The sequence below is a fragment of the Glycine max genome, chromosome 2, assembly GCF_000004515.6.
Source record: "Glycine max cultivar Williams 82 chromosome 2, Glycine_max_v4.0, whole genome shotgun sequence".
Taxonomy (NCBI): domain Eukaryota; kingdom Viridiplantae; phylum Streptophyta; class Magnoliopsida; order Fabales; family Fabaceae; genus Glycine; species Glycine max.
In genome coordinates this window covers 30,856,024-30,876,319 of record NC_016089.4, presented here as the reverse complement: position 1 = coordinate 30,876,319, position 20,296 = coordinate 30,856,024, and the positions used below count along the sequence as shown (strand labels likewise).

Below are 20,296 nucleotides of genomic sequence, written 5' to 3'. Positions count from 1 at the left end.
TTTCAAAAATTATATTTTTATGTAATCATTATAAATAATATATTTGTCTCAAAAAAATATAAAATAATAAAATTTGATGCAACAGTTCACATAAATTAAGATTTTCGAGTAATATTTTTGTTTGACCAATTCATTAAAATTTTAACGCAATCTTTATTTTTAAGTGCATTATATACGAGTATTGAGTCCCACCAAAGAACGAGTAAAATTTCATAAATTAATGATTTCATTTCATATAAACCTCATTCAACTAGTAAGTATATTTCATATTATTTAAATATTTTATAATTTAAGAAAAATTTTAAATTGCAAAAATATTTAATAAAAAATTAAAATATAATATACATATATATATATATATATATATATATATATATATATATATAATTATATTACGTTAGTAAATTTTTAGTTCGAATTTATGAAAAAATTACAATTGTTTTTTAAAATGCTTTAAAAGTAAAAGCAGTTAAGATTTGAAATGGATTTAAAAGTAATTATTCTTTAAAATAAATCATATTTAGGGGAGAAATTTAACACAGATAAAAAATCAAAATATCAAGTATTTAGAAATTTCAAAAATATTAAAATTCTTTATAGGGGAAAATATCAAAATAACAAATATTCTCTTGCAGTAAAACAAAGACTACTTTTAGCTTTCTTCTAATTTTACAAATATCAAGTATTGGACTTAAGTTAAGAAAAAACAAAATTATTTTACTTATTTTTGGCTTAATCAATTTGGTAGGTGACAAGTTGTAGTCGAAGGATCAATCATGAGCATTCTATAAACATTCCGTAATACATATGTTTTGAATGCTCAAAGAAATTTGTGGGCATGCATGTAAAACAACACAAACATCAGAGTGGTTTACTTTATCAATGTAACTCACAAGTAATTGTCAAGAGCGGTAGGTATGATATTAGAAGGTACTATTTTCGATATTAGGTCTTTTCAATGTAGTAGTTGGCCTTGATTATTTATTTAAATATATTTATAATTTTTTTAGTAGTAATAATATTTGGTTAAGCGTGGCACATTAATGGAATTCTTTCGTGATTGGGACGTATATTAGTCGTTAGAGTTTATTTTAGTTTGACCCTTTTAAGTTCGAATGCTGTTGACTCATGGAATGGCCGGTTTTAATTGTGGGAATCTAATGTTTGTTTCTGGTTTGAGTTCCTCCTCAGCTTTCATTGGAGGTTTACTTTTTGATAGGAATAATTAGATGGCTATTGAAATCCTAACTTTGTAATTTTCTACCGTTAAGTTGAAGTTCATTTACATTATCACTTTTATGTGTACGTGTTCTTGTCTTTTCAATAAAGTTTATGGTTCGTATTAAAATTAGTATTTTTAGAAAGGAACATGCAATTTTCAATGAGATTGTGAACTCATTTTAAAAGAGAAAGTCGGTTCAAATTACATTAATAGAATGAAAGAAAGCTACCCAAGTAACCCAACAACTATTAAAATAGATCTATAAAAAAATTGCATATTAAATAGAGCAGTTAAACTAATTATTACAAAGAAAAATGTTCCTTTTTTTTTTGGTCCAGCTCAAAGAAAAATGTCGAATTCACTCGATTTTGGTTGAATTTTTATCACGCTGTATTGTTTGGACTTTCATCTTTTTGTTAAAAGAAGTTTGAGTCATAAATACTTTATTCATTTGTTTGTTTTTCTATTTTCTTTAGGACTTTCCTGATCCCAAAGACACATATGTGTCCCGCACCCCATAAATTGCTTCATGCATTTATTTTAAGATAAATTATTATTTTAATTCCTAAATGTATAAACATTGATAATTTAGTTCCTAAAAGAAGAAAAATTCAAATTTGATACTTGAATTATTAAAAGTGCGATAATTATATCCTGTAATTTAATAACAAATTGTTTTTTAAAGTTTATAAATTAATATCAAATTGATCCTTAAAATAAAACTTGATATCAAATTGGTCATTAAACATTATAACTTAATGATAAGATAGTCTCACAAACTTGATGAAATAAAATTTATCACACTTTTTACATATTCAAAAGTTAAATCAGAATTTTCATTATTTGAAACTCTAGATCATCATTGATGTACATATTCAGAAACTAAATGATAATTTACCCTTTTTATGTTCAAGAAAGATTAGTTTGAAATATAACAGTACATTTCAGATTAGATTTTCCACAATCATCAATCCGAAATATAACCTTACATTTCGGATTAGCCTTTTCAGAATATAGAAAAAATTGCTGGAAGCAAATTTATTGGGTAAAGGAAGCAACTGCCTTGTCCACACGATGTAACCATTTACATGTAAGAATTAGCGGGATAGCTTGACTTTGGCCCAATTATGTAATGGGAGTTGCTACGTGCACCCAGCATTATTGCTGGGGCACCCAGCAAACAGTGAAGTGGCGAAACTGCCCTTCAGCAATTATTCTTCCGGAAGAAGGTTCTTCCGGAAACTTTCCGGAAAAATTATTTCCGGAAACCATCCGGAAGAACCTTCTTCCGGAAGAATAATTTGTGTCTTCCGGAAAAACTCACAGACAATTTCCGGAAGAACGTCATCCGGAATGTTTCCGGAAGAAGCTTCTTCCGGAAGAATTCCAGTGTCTTCCGGAAGAAGCTTCTTCCGGAAGTTAGTTTTTTTTTTAATGCGTATGTAATGACAATTTTGCCCTTGTGTAAATTTCTTTAAATTAACGTCTTCAGGCTGTGTTTTACTGCGCTTTCTTTCTTTCTTCTTCAGGCTGTGTTTTACTGCGCTTTCTTTCTTTCTTCTTCCGTTTGCTTTGTTTCTTCTTCCGTTTGCTTTGTTTCTTCTTCCGTTTGCTGTTGTTTCGGTGGTGGTCCCTTCAGCAGTCTGTTGGTGGTCCCGTGAAGTGAAGTATTTGAAGATTTGGTGGTCCCGTGTTCCGTATTTGAAGTTTTATTAGTGGCTGTTGTTCCTATTTTGTCGGAGGTAAGCGTTTATTTCGTTTTCCGATTAGCTTTTAGAGAAGAAAAACAGTAAAAAATGTATCCGGAAGAAATTTTAGGCACAGAAGGAGGAAGGTCCGGAATGAGGTAAGCGTTTATTTCGTTTTCCGATTAGCTTTTAGAGAAGAAAAACAGTAAAAAATGTATCCGGAAGAAATTTTAGGCACAGAAGGAGGAAGGTCCGGAATGACCACTTCCGGATGAAGGTCTTCCGGAATGTTAAATTATTACTAATTTATTAATTTCTGTTTTATAATTTTTTTAATTTCTGTTTTATATATATTTCTGTTAGTTAATAATGAATTATTGGTTTAATTAGGTATAATGATATATATTGTGGATTATAATTTTTTTTGTTTTATAATGGTATATATATTTCTGTTTTATAATTTTTTTTTATTTCTGGTTTATATATGTTGTGGATTATTGATTTAATTAGGTATAATGGTATAATATTAAATGATTTAGGTAACTTAAATGTATAATGGTACAAAAATGTTTTATTAGTTGTTTATTATAGTGATAAGTTTAGTTTAAGTAAATAATGTAGTTATAAATTTAGAATATAGTGATAATTTTAATATAGTCGTGTATGATGCATATGTCCTATTAATATGTTTGTTATTTAAGGTGTAGTAAATTTTTGGATGTGGTTATATGATAATTTGAATGTACTTGTGTATGATGCATATGTCCTTAAGATGGACGAAGATCAATGGAGGTATGACTTTGCGATGTCACAAGAAGTTCATATGGATTATGATTATGATAATCAAGAAGAATGTGGAGTGAATGAACGACATGTCGATTGTTCAAATGCTTTTAATACATCTCAGGTAATCATAGATAATTTGAGTCATTGGTTGAATTGATGGTTTGTACGAAAATTAATGTGTTAGGGTTGCGTTGTAGGTATTCGCTACTCGAGATGATGTTTTGCAATGGGCTTGAACAGTTGCCCATGAAAATGGATTTGTTGCAGTGATTATGAGATCTGACACAGAGACCGGTAGCAGAGGAAGAAGTTCATTTGTGTTAATTGGGTGTGAAAGGAGTGGTACGTACAAGTGTAGAAATAAAGAATTCGTTAGAAAAGACACCGGGAGTAGGAAATGTGGTTGTCCCTTCAGGCTTCGTGGGAAACCAGTGCGTGGAGGGGAAGGTTGGATGGTGAAGTTGATCTGTGGGATTCATAATCATGAATTGGCGAAGTCCTTAGTTGGACATCCATACGCCGGGCGATTGACTAAGGAAGAAAAGAAAATTATTGCTGATATGACAAAGTCGATGGTGAAACCGAAAAACATCTTGCTAACGTTGAAGGAACACAATGCCGACAGTTACACCACGATAAAGCAAATTTACAATGCAAGAAGTGCATATCGTTCTTCAATAAGAGGAGCTGATACCGAAATGCAGCATCTGATGAAGCTTCTCGAACGTGATCAATACATTCATTGGCATAGATTGAAGGATGAAGTTGTGGTGCGTGATCTGTTTTGGTGTCACCCAGATGCAGTAAAGTTATGCAATGCATGTCATCTAGTGTTTTTTATAGACAGTACCTACAAAACAAACAGGTACAGACTCCCACTACTTGACTTTGTTGGAGTGACACCAACGGCGATGACATTCTCTGCTGGGTTTGCATATCTGGAGGCTGAGCGTGTTAATAATATTGTATGGGCTTTGGAACAATTTCGAGGCCTATTTTTAAGACACGATCGCCTCCCTCTTGTTATTGTCACTGACAGAGACCTAGCACTGATGAATGCAGTGAAAACTGTGTTTCCCGAGTCTACTAATTTGTTGTGCAGGTTTCATATCGATAAGAATGTGAAGGCGAAGTGCAAATCTTTAATCGGGGAAAAAAATGCGTGGGACTATGTAATGGATAACTGGGGTACTTTGGTTGATTGTCCGTCCGAATACGAGTTCCATGAGTCATATCAGAAGTTTCAAGTTGCTTGTTCGCCTTGGCCGATGTTCGTTGACTATGTTAACGACACATGGATTATCCCCCACAAGGAAAAATTTATTACAGCATGGACGAATAAGGTCATGCACCTAGGCAACACAACAACAAACAGGTATTAACAACTGATTTTATTTGTTAGTAACGATTAATATTAAATGGTATTTAATTGTTGTATATTTTCATGTTTGTTGTGTATTTTAAATGTAGGGTTGAATCAGCTCATTGGGCTCTCAAAAGAGTACTACAAAATAGCGTTGGAGACCTATGTAGTGTTTGGGATGCCATGAACAACATGATCACGCTGCAACACGTCGAAATTAAAGCATCCTTTGAAACCAGTACGCATGTGGTTGGCCATGTATATAAAAAAACCTTATACAAGAGGCTTCTTGGGATGGTTTCGAGGGATGCTTTAAATCAGATTGCTTCTGAGATTGACCGTCTACGTTATCTCGGCAACAATCTCTCTTCTTGTGGTTGTGTGATGAGAAGCACGCACGGGCTTCCTTGTGCATGTGAGCTTTCTAGGTATACTGCTAGCAGCATCCCATTGGAGTCAGTCCATCTTTTTTGGAGGAGACTTTGCTTTTCAGACCAAGGGTTATGTGAGACGGAAGTCACCATCAAGGAAGAAATAGAGGTCATATCTAAAAGGTTTGATGAACTTGATGTGGCTGGCAAAGTAAATCTGAAGAGTAAACTTCGAGAAATCGCATACCCTGATCATAACTCTATGTGCCCTCCTCCATCAAAGGTGAACACTAAAGGTGCACCGAAGAAACCGATGAAAAGAAGTCAAACATCCACAAAGCGTGATCCGTCTTACTGGGAGTATGTTGATGCTTTTCATTCTGTTCAAAGCAGCAACTCTCCAGTCAAACGAAGTGCATCATGTTCTCAACCGCGTCAGCCAACAAGGATCATCCCGATGTTGGATCAATTTGCGTCATTCTTTCAAGGTTTCATTCGTGACGTTGTGGATGTGAAAGCGGACGGTAACTGTGGATATCGGTCCATTGGCGCTTTATTAGGTATGGGGGAAGATTCGTGGCCGTTAGTGCGTAATGAATTACTTAAAGAACTTGGCAGGTGGTCGCATGAGTACATGAACCTCTTCGGTGGCACAGAGAGATTTGAACAATTAAAGTTGTCCCTACTTGTTGATGGATTTTCAAAGGTATGTTTTTAGGTTAATTTTTTTTAATAACAATGTTTAAATTACTTACATGTGTATGTTTGGTTCATTCAGGTTAGTGTGGACAAGTGGATGGATATAACAGACATGGGATATGTGATTGCTTCACGGTATAACGTAATCCTTGTATCGTTGTCACAACAACAAAGCATGACATTTTTCCCTCTTAGAAGTCAACCACCACCTGACTCTTCTGGCCACCGCATCATATGTGTCGGTCACGTGTTTGGAAATCATTTTGTTCAGGTACATTGAATATAGTTAGTGTAACAATTATGCAATGACTTCGCTTGTTCGTTTGGCACGGTCAGCGCATGATATAATGTTTGTTCATGTACAACAGGTTTATTTGAAAGACCATTGTCCGTTGCCGCCCCCAGCGCTGTTGTGGTCAACCAATTGTTATTCTCAGGCAAAGCAATGGGCAATTCCATATATTAGTAGAATGCAGGAATACACAAGCTTGATGTCATTCAAAACACACTATGTAGACCTAAATGAAGACTAAACATTCATTGTTGATTTATTTGTATTCATTATGCGATATAATTCGTTGTAACCCGTCACTAACCAATTAATATTATCAACTACTCGTTTGGTTAAGCAAGGAAATTGTTGGTCCAACAAAAATCATTTACGCGTACAGCATACATCATTGTCATAATTGACAACACATAATGACATGCATGCGTATTACAGTTTGAGCGTGACAACACATTGGTTGACTTCAGTACACATTTTGAAACTAGCAGTCGCTCGACAACACATTGGTTGACTTGACTACACATTAGCGACAACACATTGGCTGACTTGACTACACATTTACGCGTGTCTATTTTTTTGTAAACAAAGTTAAACAATTTTTGGATGAAATTCACTACCGGAAGCCATTCACCGATACAGGTAACCAAATTCGCTTTGAGTGTATCATTTCCTATTTCATCATGGCATCAAGATATAGAACAGAAGTTTCATAGTTTACCTGTAACAAAATTGGCACGTAAATGGAAATGGTTCTTCATCTATTTCGTAGAAAGAGCTCCAACCCATAAGTGGCTGAGACTCCATGATCATGCTCCAGACACGAAGATATATAAAGACGTTGAAGTATTGAAGAAGGATTATAAGTCCCTTCCTTGCTGAAACAGTAGTAGAACGTGTGGAATATGAAAGGAAGTTGGCAATTTATATGAATACGAAATAGGAATATACGATGATGAGAGTGAATCATATGTAACTTAAGGTGGCTATTAATTGCTTGGAGAATGTGCGCGCCGCCTTCTATGCGTGAATGCGTTTTAATGGTGACGATGAGTATGCTTGTGAGAGTTACAAGAATACAAGGGGAATAAGAATATTCCAAGTTTGAACTTTAATGAACTCTCTTGCTTCTTTAATGAATAGGTTTTGAAGATTGTGATCGTGGAGCTTCTGTGCATTTGGAAGATTTGATCTTTTTTAGGATCCTTTAATTAATCCGTTTATCACATTGTAAACAAGCAAGATGATTAGGTCTAATATGCTGTTATGTAGCCTATAATGGAACTGTGCATGCTAGCTCTGCTTGCTTTAGGCCAATCATGAATTCGGTTATTACAGTAATTATTTACTTGAACATGGAAAAAGGGTTCATTTCCTATTTTTTTCGATTTTGAGGCTTTGTTTTGACGTGTTAGTTGACGGAACTGGGGAACGGGACTATTTTTTTTGGATTCTTTGACGTCCAAACATGAGAAATGGCCGCCCTCCATTGTCTCAGGGCACAGGCACACCCACGCAAAAAAATCCCAAACATGGGTACTTGAACATGGAAAAAGGGTTCATTTCCTATTTTTTTCGATTTTGAGGCTTTGTTTTGATGTGTTAGTTGACGGAACTGGGGAACGGGACTATTTTTTTTGGATTCTTTGACGTCCAAACATGAGAAATGGCCGCCCTCCATTGTCTCAGGGCACAGGCACACCCACGCAAAAAAATCCCAAACATGGGTACTTGAACATGGAAAAAGGGTTCATTTCCTATTTTTTTCGATTTTGAGGCTTTGTTTTGACGTGTTAGTTGACGGAACTGGGGAACGGGACTATTTTTTTTGGATTCTTTGACGTCCAAACATGAGAACTGGGGAACGGGACTATTTCATGATTTATTAATTATTTTAAAAACTTTTATTTTTTATGTAATTCTTACAAACAAAACTCATGATTCTAGGTTCCCTTTTTTTAAAAATAAATTTAAAACAACCGTAAACTTCGCTTAAGGACCACAAACAATCGGAATAACAAACTATATTATAAAATAATAAACTGTGCAAAACACGCCAACTATATTAAACAAAAACTGTAATAATTACAAATATTCATGTCAACTACAACACAACAATATAAATACAATGATCAATGGTCCGTGCGGCGTCTCTGACGAGCCCTGACCGTCCCATCAGCACTGGGTCCCCCTCTCGCGATCGTCAGGCAGTCCTGCATAATGTCATATAACTCTGTGCCTGCAGTGACTATCCTAAGGTTGAGCACACGCTCCAACCTCTGTGCAATCGCCTCATATCCCTCGTAATCATCCTGTCAAAGTCAGTAAAAACATTTATTATGAAATTCAAAATAAACAACAACTCATAAAACATTAAACGCGCAAATAATCTTACGACATATGGAGGGGGGTCAAATGCCACTGGAACCTGGGGGCTGGGCGGCTGTATGTAGTCCTCAGGGTCTGCAGCTGGTGCATCCCTCTGCTGGTCAGCTGCCTGGGTCGGTGTCATGAAAGGGTGAGATATGCGGAAAAACCACTCAATGTAATCCGCAGATACCTGCCCAGGCACTAAACAAGGCTGACCCGCAGGTAGTAAGTGATCCGCAAACTCCATCCACCTGTCATCTATCTGCTCCTGTGACAATCGTGCACTAACAGGCGGCGGAGGGATGCTCTGGATGTAACCGAACTGGCGTACCACCCTCTCCGGTCGAACTGCGACGATCATAGGACCCCATCTGAGCTGACCCTGGAACGATGAAATCTCCTGAAACGCCCTAACACCCCGAGGCTCCGTGTACGGCAACCAGGACACATCTGTGACGGTCAAACCATCACAACGTGCCCTGTAGGGTGCTCCTGTGATGCCCTTCATGTGCGCCTTCGACGTCAACCACCGGGAAGCACGTGGGGACGTCTCCTGGGGTGTGTCGTCAGTCACGCACTGATGCACACTAGGGAAGTGCTCATAGATCCAGCACTACACAATAATTGCGGTTAACATAACATAAAAACATGTTTAAATCATAATCGAACCTAACATATTAATAAACACAAAATTTACTTGAAATAGCGTCAAGTACCCCGCAAGCTGTCGGGTGGTGGTCCTACAAGCCTCATCTAACTGGTCGTACATATGAACCAGCGCGGCAACCCCCCAAGCGTAACCACCACTATGAGCGAGGTCCCGGAAAGCGTCAAGGTGGACCACATGCACGTATGTTGCACTCTTATTAGCAAAAAGAGTGCAACCGACAAGGTGCAGCAAATAAGCGCGAGCTGCGACAATCCACCGCCGGGCCTGACATCTGGTCTCATAAATGTCACGAACCCATCCTAATCGTACATATGCTCCACGTGTGAGCGCTGTCTCGGCTCTGGCCTCCTCCGCAGACACTTCCAGCAACTCCGTGAGCAAGAATCTGGCCTCCTCCGTAGAAAGAGCGTGGAAACTGTGCAAGGCGCCAGTGATGGGCAAATGTAGAATGGACGACACTTCATCCAATGTGATCGTCAGCTCTCCTACTGGAAGGTGGAAGGTGCTAGTCTCACTGTGCCACCTCTCCACAAATGCGGATATAAGTCCAGGATCGCCAGTAATAACTGAACAATCTATCAGTGGACTTAATCCTGTGGCAGCCACCAGGCCTTCAATCTCAGGCACTGGCCTCCCAATCAGTGTCAGCTTCCTCCCATGTGACACTAACTTCAAATCAGGACGTTCCTGATTTGAAGTACAAATTATACAATTATTAAAAAAAAATTAATCATAAACAAATAAATAAACAATGACAAATAATTAACAAATTAAAATACCTGTCCACTCCACACGGCATGTGCAACATGCTCGGCAAATGATGTGAGCACTGATGGGTCACGTGGACCACCAGGGAATCCCTCTGCAGCATCATCACCATCTGACCCCTCACCACTATCAGCACCCTGTGCGTCCGCACGCATCTCAGGTGCCTCCGTAGGCTGCTCAGGGACATCATCAGTCATGTCAGCGACGTCCTCAGCCATATCACGTCCCTCCGTAGTCATCTGATGAACGCGTAGCCTACGGGCTGAGGCAGTAGGCCTACGCCTCTCGGGAACATCGCCAGCATCCTCGTCAGCAGCTCTATCTCTGCCTACAAATCTACCTATGGCACGACCTAAACCTCGTGTTCTGGCCATGATCTGTAAATCATGTCGAACACGTTTTTTTTCCGGTCAAAATATACACAATTTTCTTTATAAAAAATCAACTTTATTTATAAACAAATAAGACTAACTTAAATCAAATCATTTTCACACATACACGACCTAATTTTAAAAAAAAAAATTAAACAACTTCATTTATATAAAAAAAACAACTAATGTAAAATAAAATTATTAATAAACATGCACAACTTAATTTTTTTTTTAAAAAAATAAACAACTTCATTTATATAAAAAAAAAACAACTAATGTAAAATAAAATTATTAATAAACATCAACAAGTTAATTTTTTTAAAAAAAAAATAAACAACTTCATTTATAAAAACAAAACACAACTAATATAAAAATAATTCATTACTAAACATCCACAACTTAATTTTTAAAAAAAATTAAACAACTAATGTAAAAAAAAAATTATTTAGTAAACATCCACAATTTTTTTAGTAAATAAAATACTTCATTTATAATAAAATAAACTAATTAATTATAAAAAATTAGTATTTTTATAAAACTTCCAAAACACACAACTTTAATTATAAAAATAGACAACTTCATTTTTAAAGAAAAAACACTAATTTAAAAAAAAACAATAAACAAAAACAAACACAACTACTTTTATAAAAAAAAATTAATTTACAAATTAATATTTAGTAAAAATACACAATTTAAATTATAAAAAAAATATGACATCAAAAACCCAAACTTCATTTTTCATAAAATCTAAAAAACAAAATAACCAAAATAAATAAAATAATTCATTTAAAAAAAACAAAACAATTTCTGTTTAAAAAAATTTTTAAAAAAAAACACAAAAAAAAAAACAAAAAAACCACTTCCGGAAGAAGTGGTTCTTCCGGAAACACTCCGGAAGAAGGGTTCTTCCGGAAAGGTCTTCCGGAAGTTTGAAACTTCTTCCGGAAGTGCGAGTCTTCCGGAATTCTTCCGGATGAACCACTTCTTCCGGAAAGTTCCCGGAAGACGTTTTCCGGAAGTCTCCCGGAAGAAGTGTTCTTCCGGAAGACGTTTGGTTACTTCCGGAAGAACACTTCTTCCGGAAACTTTCCGGAAAACGTTCTTCCGGAACTTCCGGAAGAACCCCTACGGGGTCTTCCGGAAGACTCCTCCGTCAGCCATTTCCGCCATTTTTTCCGGCGTACTCTCGTCTTCTCCCCTCTCGTCTTCTACCCTAAGGTTCCATTGCTATGCTAAGGTTCCATTGTTATGCTAAGGTTCCATTGCTATGCTAACAGTGATGCACATTACAAGCTAAGGGTAAGGGGAAGGGGAACTAACCTGTTCGCGGAGAAGAAGAAGAAAGCCTTGGCGCGCCTCGCGGAGAAGAAGCTTCACGGAGAAGAGAAGAAGCAGGTTCCGGGAGAAGAAGAAGCTGTTCCGGGAGAGAAGAAGCTGTGTTCCGGGACGGGAGAGAAGAAGAATTTGTTCGAAAAAAACTGTTCCGGAAATGATTTGCGTTTTTTATAATTTTATTTTAAAGGGCAAAATGGTACTTTCAATCAATTGCTGGGTGCACCAGCAATATTGCTGGGTGCACCTAGCAACTCCCTTATGTAATCACTTATTTATGGGCCAGTTCTGGACCCCAAAAAAAGTGTTTTAGGGGCCGCGTACAGTCATGTATAAACTCACCATACTATATTTTTGTCTATTATTAATGGTTGTTAATGTAAAAATCTCTCCGACATTTTAGTATTGTACACATATATTTGTGTCTTCATCACATATAAATGGGTTTCTGGTTTTGAATAATTACCTCAATAGATAAGAGGATTTGTTCCACGTAAGAAGTTAACAACGCTAACTGTTGAGTTTATCAATCTTAACATGTATCAATAACACAATCAACATTAGAAGAAAATGTTGCAGATATTGTCAAGGAGAGTCCCATATAACATAAGAACTAAAATTTTGATGACAAGATGAAAGCCAATAATGTTAAATGTGTACTAACCAGAGAAAGTATACAAATTAACAATGCAAAAACACACACACAAAAAAAAAAAAACATAATCACAAATATTATTTATGATATGATTCATTTGGAGCCTCAATTCAAAGCATGCCATCAACACAAGATGGCAACCTCTTGAAGAAATTACTAGGCATCGAGGGTAGCTTGCTTCTGAACCTGGGGTGCCTGAGCCAGAAAATGCCAGCAACTGAAGCCACAACCTTGAAAGGTGTCACATACAATGCCACAGCAACAACAAGGCAAAAAATCACAAATAGGCTTGTGGCTCTAGGGTCTCTCCAACTAAGCAATGCATGAAACCTCTCACCTTGTGTTGCAATATCTCCAACCACAGTTTGTATCCTCCCAGCCACACTCCTAAGCCTATCATACCTCATTCTGATCACATCTTGAGCCTTTGAGGTGGGAAAAGTATCAAACTCCTCATCAAGTTCATCTGGGTGTGCTGCTTCTGCCCAAGAAAGTTTGGTGTCCATGTGTGGAGGGTGCCTTGGCCTAAACCTAAAGTTCCATATTCCAATGAGAAACATGTAGAGGAACATTGTGGGGAGGATCAGTTCAGGGTAACATATCAAGATGAAAAAGAGGACATGCACTAGGATTGTGGTCACTGGATTCTTCCACTGTTGCACCTCACCAAGCCACTTGCTCATAGATATTGCACCAGAAAAGAGTGACACAATTCTGAAGAAATTGGCTTTGCTTCTTCTCATGCTCCATATGTGAGAGTCCACATCAAGCATGTACTCCACAACCTCTTTCCTAAGGGGTGGTTCTGCTCTCCCAAGCCTAACCACCACAATGTTCATAGCTTGGTACCTTAAACTGTCCAATTGGTTCACAGTGAATGGATGTAGGTAATGCATTTTTGGCAACAAAGGGTGTCCATAGAGGTAGATTATGTGAGCCATGGAGAGACATGTGAAACGAATCGCCAATTGAAGTTCCCCCATCTTCTTCAATCCAGAGGTTTTCAGAACAAGTAGAGGGTATGAGTTGGTGTAGATCCTATCCATTTCCAATGTTGACAAACGAATCCTCACCTTGCCAATTTTTGAGTCAACTTTGGCTACTTGAGTTTGCCCTCCACCACCACCCAAATGGCAGTTGTCAAAGACCCCAAAGGTTATCACAGTGCAAGGATCATACACTTCCCATGTGTATTGCTCATTCCACTTTGGGTTAAAGCTCTCAGTGATTGTCCTAGTTCTCACCCATTTCTGACCATACTTGGCCACACAATAAGCATCTGTTGACCCTTTACCATTGTTTGTCTTCATAGATTGGAGCCCTTGAGCACTCAATATCCCCACTTCAAGAATTCCAATTGGTTGCTTCCAAAGTTGCCTAGCAGTTGGCCTTGTGTCACTAATATACATTGTGGACTCATCCAGGACATGATAAGCACCTTCAAGACACACCCTTAGGTGAATCCTACTTGAGAATTTTGACTCATTTCTCTTGTCACCCTCTAACACACCAAACCCAAACCTCTCAAGGTTGTACCAATGCGAGTGCACGGCTCGGTGATCCAATAGAATCTCGAACTTGTTCAATGGCAAGCTTATTCTAGCCGCAACCTCATCCTTCCCAGGGGAGGCCTTGTTCTCCACAGTGAGCACAAGCTTCTCCTCAAAGGGCTCTGCTGCCACAAACACCAAATCCTCATTCCACATTGGGTTTGGTGTTTTTGTTGGACACAACTTAGTCTTGAGCACTTGTTGTCCAACTTGACCCTTCACAAAAACTTGGGGTGGCTGGCTTTTGTCATTTGGCTCCACATCTTGAGCCTCAATCACATTAACCCTCAAATACCACAATTTTGGGTTAACATAAACCTTTGACCTTATGTTATAAACCCCATCTCCCTTAACTGAAGCAGAATCTGAATGCCAAGCCTCAGGAAATGCTTCATCAGCTTGTGTCCCCATCCAAACAGCAAGCATGATCTCCCCTCTACTTCTTGCTTCACCCCTCAAATTCTCAAGCCTATACCATTGAGGAGCCAAAGGGCTATCTGGGGGCACCCTTGTTGGCACCTCATGTATGTCAAACTCCACTTTCCCAATGTAATCATCTCTAGCCACCATCTCTTTGTCCCTCACAAAAACCTCAACAACTGAGGATTGAATCTTCTCCTTTGAGAATGCAAAAACCTGCTTCCACTCAGGGCTTGTCTTCTTCTCAAAGTGCCTTGTTTTCCCCTTGTAGTTGCCAACCTTCACTTCAACATAAGGGTCCACGTTGCTGGTGACAGGGTTTGGTGGAAGATCCTTGGCTTTCACAACACGGACATAGAGGTAGAACATTTGCTCCACCAAGTCATAGGTGCTTGTGGCTCTCTCGTTGTATATCCAACCACTCCCTCCACGTTGCCCTCCATGTGGCCACTTTTCTCCAAGCTCCGGCTTTGTGTCCTTCAGCTTGTAGTCCTCTTGGTTTCCCTTTGGTGCTGCTTGAGAAGAACTCATGGTGGTAACACCAACAAACTATAAAAATAGTTATCACCTTTCAGAATTCTTCTTTGCAAGGTTTTAAATATCGGTCGTGGTGGCGTTAAGGTTTCATCATGTTTGTTGATATCGTGCGGCAAATCGCGGATAAATGCAGCCACTGTGAGTTAAAAAACCTTGATGTTGCGGCCCAAATGATGCTTGCGGACCGTTTTTAAAACCTTGCTACTTGGTGATCAACCTCCACGTTCATGTGTCTTGTGGTGAATGAAATATTGGTGTTTAAGGCCACGAAGTATAATATGTTTCTTGCACAAATGAGGAGCAGTGTGGTAAATTGCTAGTGAAACTGTGAGAACTAGCACATGTTTCTTCTAGCAATTATCGTTTGCTCAAGCACATGAAAATTAGAGAAAGGCTGAAATAGTGTACTTCTTTGTTTTGTTTGGAGGCTTGGTTTAAGATACTGCTATTATGCTTGGAACCTGGTTCCCAGTAATGGTATTGCAGTGACAGAGATGGTGTAATTGGACTCACTCAAAAATAGAAATGTGAGACTCAAGTTTTGTGACCTTTATATGGCACCCACATGATGAAAGGTGGTCACAGGTTCGTATCATTAGTCATACTCCTCAGTACTCCTTTGTTGCTTATTTATTCACACTTTTGGTTTCTCATACTCTGATGATTTTTATGAAACTGATCTCTGTTTTAATTTCAAATGCATGTTTTTTTTTTTTTTTTTGTAATTTTGAATTGCTTAAAATAGATTAAATTTAAATAAAGATTAAATAAAAATATTCATATTCTCATAGACCGAGAATATATTCGAAGAATTTTAATTTTCTTTTCTGTTACGAACCTTGACAACCAAGTACCAACACTAGAAGCATGTTTAGGGAATGTTTTTGACTCAAGTGAATTCAAAACCACAAATGAGACCTTTATAGCAAAATATTATGTTTGAATATCAATTCAAAATTAAGTGCGTGGTTGATTGAATTTTTTTCTTTAAAAGAAAAATCGCTTAATTTTGTTATCTTTTGTAGGGAGCTTTTAAAAAATAACTGATCATTTTTCTAACTCTAATATTTTACCAAACATGATACTGCTAAGTTTAGTCTTAAATGCAAGTTTGAGTGAAAATAATAATGTAACTTTTATAATGAGTTGAAAATTTTATTATGAACTTATTTTTCACATAAAATTTCTAAACTTCAATTATTTTACTTCAAACTCAATTTTAATCATGATCAGTTTCATAAAATTAAAATAAAATTTAAACCAGTTTATAAATGCTAACTCAGACTATATCAATATTGCACCCAAAAAAATAGTGGAGTTGTACCAAAAAATGACTAAATCAATAATATGAAATGATTTTTTCCTTTCCGTGTCATAAGATTTCTATCAATTTCAAGACACTTTAGCCGATTGGATTGTGTGAAACGCGCTTCTGGGATTAACTTTCCCCTTTCTTTGCAGTTTCCTTTTGTGTTTATCTTGGGCGGAGTATTGAGCCTCTTTCAAAGGTTACTTTTATGAAAGCCAGCTTCATTGATATTCTCAGTGTTCTTTATTGAAAAATTTAATATTTATTTATGCATAAAGATGAAAATGCTGATTGGGGAAATAATACCAATGTGCTTTTTTTTTTTGCTAAAGATATAAATGTGCTTTCTAATTGTGCTGAAGGAACATTCCACAATTATGTGCTTCATGTAAACGCTTTGATCATTAAAGTAGGGATAAGAAAATCCACTCGTTAAAATTCCACATTTCTTTTTGTAAAGGCAATAACTAATGCCCCACTTGAGAGGACAAAGATAGTCTTTTAGAATAAAATCGAGGTAGACTTGCACATAATCGCTGCCTACTTCCATCGATTCTCTGTCTTTCTTCCATTACTTTCCACAATGGCAAAATTTTCAGGATGAACATTTTGCCCCTGGTTTTTGAGAAATTATTAGATGGTCATAGACCACTATTTAATTTATGATCTTAACCAATCTCTATATGACACGTAATAAAGTATAAAATACTATTAATTATTTTTTCTTAAATTTAAAACTTAAATGTGTCTAATAGACATTGAACTACCTAATAATTTCTCTTGGCTTATTGTGTTTTGATAACATTGGTATCTTGACATGATTTATATCAATTGGGTTGAAGAACACATAACTAATATAGAGGGAAAGACAGTTAATCAATAATAAAGAAGCTAAAAAAATTAAAGCTACGTTGAACCAAAAGAAAAGGAGATAAAGCATCATAAAAAGCTTATGGAGTAAGTCACCCTTCAAAAGATACTTTAGAACGTTATTCTCCCGTCTTTATTCGTCTTTAACATAATGTTAGCTACACTTGGGAATTTTGGTAGTGGAAGGATGAGAAATTCCATAGATTTAATCCAATTATACATAATTTCACCTCCATCAGGTTTTATTTTGAAATGTTTCTAATTATCGATTTTTCGACGGCTTTCACATTACAACACACGTGACATTTCGCTCAACATTCTTGTTGGTTAAAATCTTCCATTGGTCAAAACCCTCAATAAGTAACTCTTTCCGAAACCTCCACAACTAGTTCTGACACTGACACTGCTTGATTGCTCTCAAGATTATTGATTATCCTCACAAACCAACACAAAATTTTCAGCATAGTTTGACCTCACTCTCTTTTTGAGAAATTTCCTAGAAGGTCACTCATCCATAACTACTCAAAGTCAAGCACACTTAACTGTAGAGTTCTTAAGTGATAGGCTATTGAAATGCATCTTGTTGAGGTTTGCTCTGATACCATCTGTAACATCCTTTGACGAATCAAATTTTTGAAATAAGAGGAATCGAGAAGTTATGCAGGTACGTGACTGTATAATTAAGGATAACTTGAAAGAATTAATTAGTAATACTTATATCAATAAGGTGCATTTATTTTTCGATAGCCTATCTTTAAGAACTCAACAGTTAAATATGTTTAACTTGAAGTATTTATAGGATGAGTGACCTTCTGGTGGGAAGTTTCCCAAAAAGCGTTTGAGTGAGGATAAAACAAGCTGAAAAGTCTCGTGTTGGTTTGTGGAGACAGTCAATAATCTTGAGAGCAATCAAGCGGTGTTAGAGTTGGTTGTCGAGGTCTTGAAAAAGACTACTTATAAAGGTTTCTAACCAACAAAGATGTTGAGTGAAGTATCAATGTGTGAAATGTCGTAGTGGAAGAGTCGCCAAGAAATCGATAACTTGAACCCAACTTTTGGGTTGAAAGATGTTATAGTTATTTAGCTTTATAAGGCAGGTTGGATGTGGATTTATAGATATCATACGATTCAAATTATCTCAACTTAATCAGTAATTTCATATTTGAGTCTTGGATATGTAGTTACAATAAATACTTGAAGGAAGAACTTGTTGTCCATAATAGTCTTATTCAACTCAAACAGTATTATTTCTAGGGAAAATATCTGTCGTCTAGTCCAAAATATATGATTATTTTACATCATACTTTTTAAATGCTCTTTTTCTTCATTTTAACAATCTTTTTATACGTTCTCTATTTCGGTGTGTGCATAATTTTACATTTTACAAAGGATATAAGGAAGTATAAAACAAAAATAAACAAAAAGGATCACACTCATTAAGTAGAGGCAGTCCCCTACATTACAGCCAAAAAAATCCCTACATTGCGATGGCTGCCAATTATGTATAGATCGTGCTTTAAATTTATATAGTAACTAACACGCAGTAGCAAGCAACACACTTCTAAAAAAAAATGTGCATATTTAAATATGGACTAGCCTAGAAGGAGCATGCAATTTTTCGGAGTCGGAGTCAATTTCTTAAATGATTCGGAGTGACATACATACCCAAGTCGGAGAACTTTACTTTCAGGGGTAATATAAGCATTATATTGCATTACAGATGTCGTTTTCTTTACTCGTTTATTGTGTACTATTGTATTAAGATAAAAAAAAAATGTCTAAAAAAGAAGACACCGAATCAGATGTCCCTCTCAAGCTTGTGTTCTGTTCTATTTCACTTTTTAGTTGGTATTATGTGGTGGAGGATTGTGCGTAACGTGGGAAGGGAAGCCAAGATTAGATACTTGGAAATTTAGAACAAAACTTTGGTTTAATCAGCCGCAGTTTTCGATGGTTTATGGTTAATGCCTGTCATATGTATCAAGCATATTTTACCATGTGTTAATGGAATGGCTTCTAGAAGACAGCAAATCGCTAGAAGATCTGCTTCAGATCGAAGCATAGCAAGAGTCCTCCTTTTATGAGAGATTCACGTTAATATTATCTTTTGTTTTTTTGATACAATAATATTATCTTTTGTTTGTTTTTATAGAAATAAAATGATTTAAATAATATTTTAGTCTATGTAAAATATGATGTTTTTTAATATTAGTCCTTTATAATGTGTTTGGATGGAGCAATTTAACACGAAAATTCATTTTTTCAAGGAATTTAAAATTATTCATGATAAAATAGCTTGTTTGGATAGAGTATTTAAAAGGAGATTTAATTTTTGGTATTTTTATGAATCATTTTGATTGACTAAAATAGTGGAATTTCAAATTCTCTAACCTTGTGTTTGGATGAGAAATTTAAAGATTTATAGGAAATTCAAATTCACAGCATTTTGATTGACTTGATTTAAATTCCTTTCATTTTGTAAATATTTTGTTTGGATGAGGCAATTCAATTTCTTGTATTTTAATTTCCTTGTTTGGATAAAGTAATTCAATTTCAATGAAATTCAAATTTTAATTTTTAAATATTTATTTAAAAATTAAAATTTCAATATTGAATGAAAATAAACATGAGTCATTTTTTAAATAGTTAAATATTCAAAATAAATTTAATGTTATAAAATATATAATAATAATTTTTTTAATACTTAATAATTAAATAATCAAAATAATTTTAATGCTAAACAATTTTGAATCTTATACAATATTTTTGTAGTAACACAAAAAAACTTGGATTAAACAATACTGCAAAATTAAAAGATGAATGATATGTAATTCTTTATTCTTGTTTAAAAAATTAATTACCTAGTCTTGCAATAATTTTAAAAAACATATTAAAATTAAATAATTATGTAATTTAAGGACAATTATCTCGTACAAAATTCAAATGATATTAATTTCATTGTTGTACGGGAAGAAAATTCAAATTGTTAATAACGCACCAACGCATAAACACGAATCAACACAAGCATT

The 20,296-nt window shown here is 35.9% G+C and overlaps 1 protein-coding gene and 1 long non-coding RNA gene across 2 annotated transcripts; one reads left to right on the top strand and one right to left on the bottom strand.

Moving 5' to 3' along the window:
• Positions 1-6,337: 6,337 nt before the first annotated feature.
• Positions 6,338-6,674, top strand: LOC121173173 (uncharacterized). Its single transcript, XR_005887508.1, has 2 exons — positions 6,338-6,400; positions 6,498-6,674. It is a non-coding gene; the product is annotated as an uncharacterized lncRNA (long non-coding RNA).
• A 5,832-nt stretch (positions 6,675-12,506) lies between these two features.
• On the bottom strand, positions 12,507-15,950 carry LOC100814611 (FT-interacting protein 1). Its single transcript, XM_003518028.5, has one exon. The coding sequence runs from the start codon at positions 15,080-15,082 to the stop codon at positions 12,692-12,694; it is 2,391 nt and encodes a 796-aa protein (XP_003518076.1). The 5' UTR covers positions 15,083-15,950; the 3' UTR covers positions 12,507-12,691.
• Positions 15,951-20,296: the final 4,346 nt, after the last annotated feature.

Excerpts from the sequence above, each read along its gene's own strand:
- LOC100814611 (XM_003518028.5), bottom strand. The coding sequence starts at position 15,082 with ATGAGTTCTTCTCAAGCAGCACCAAAGGGAAACCAAGAGGACTACAAG.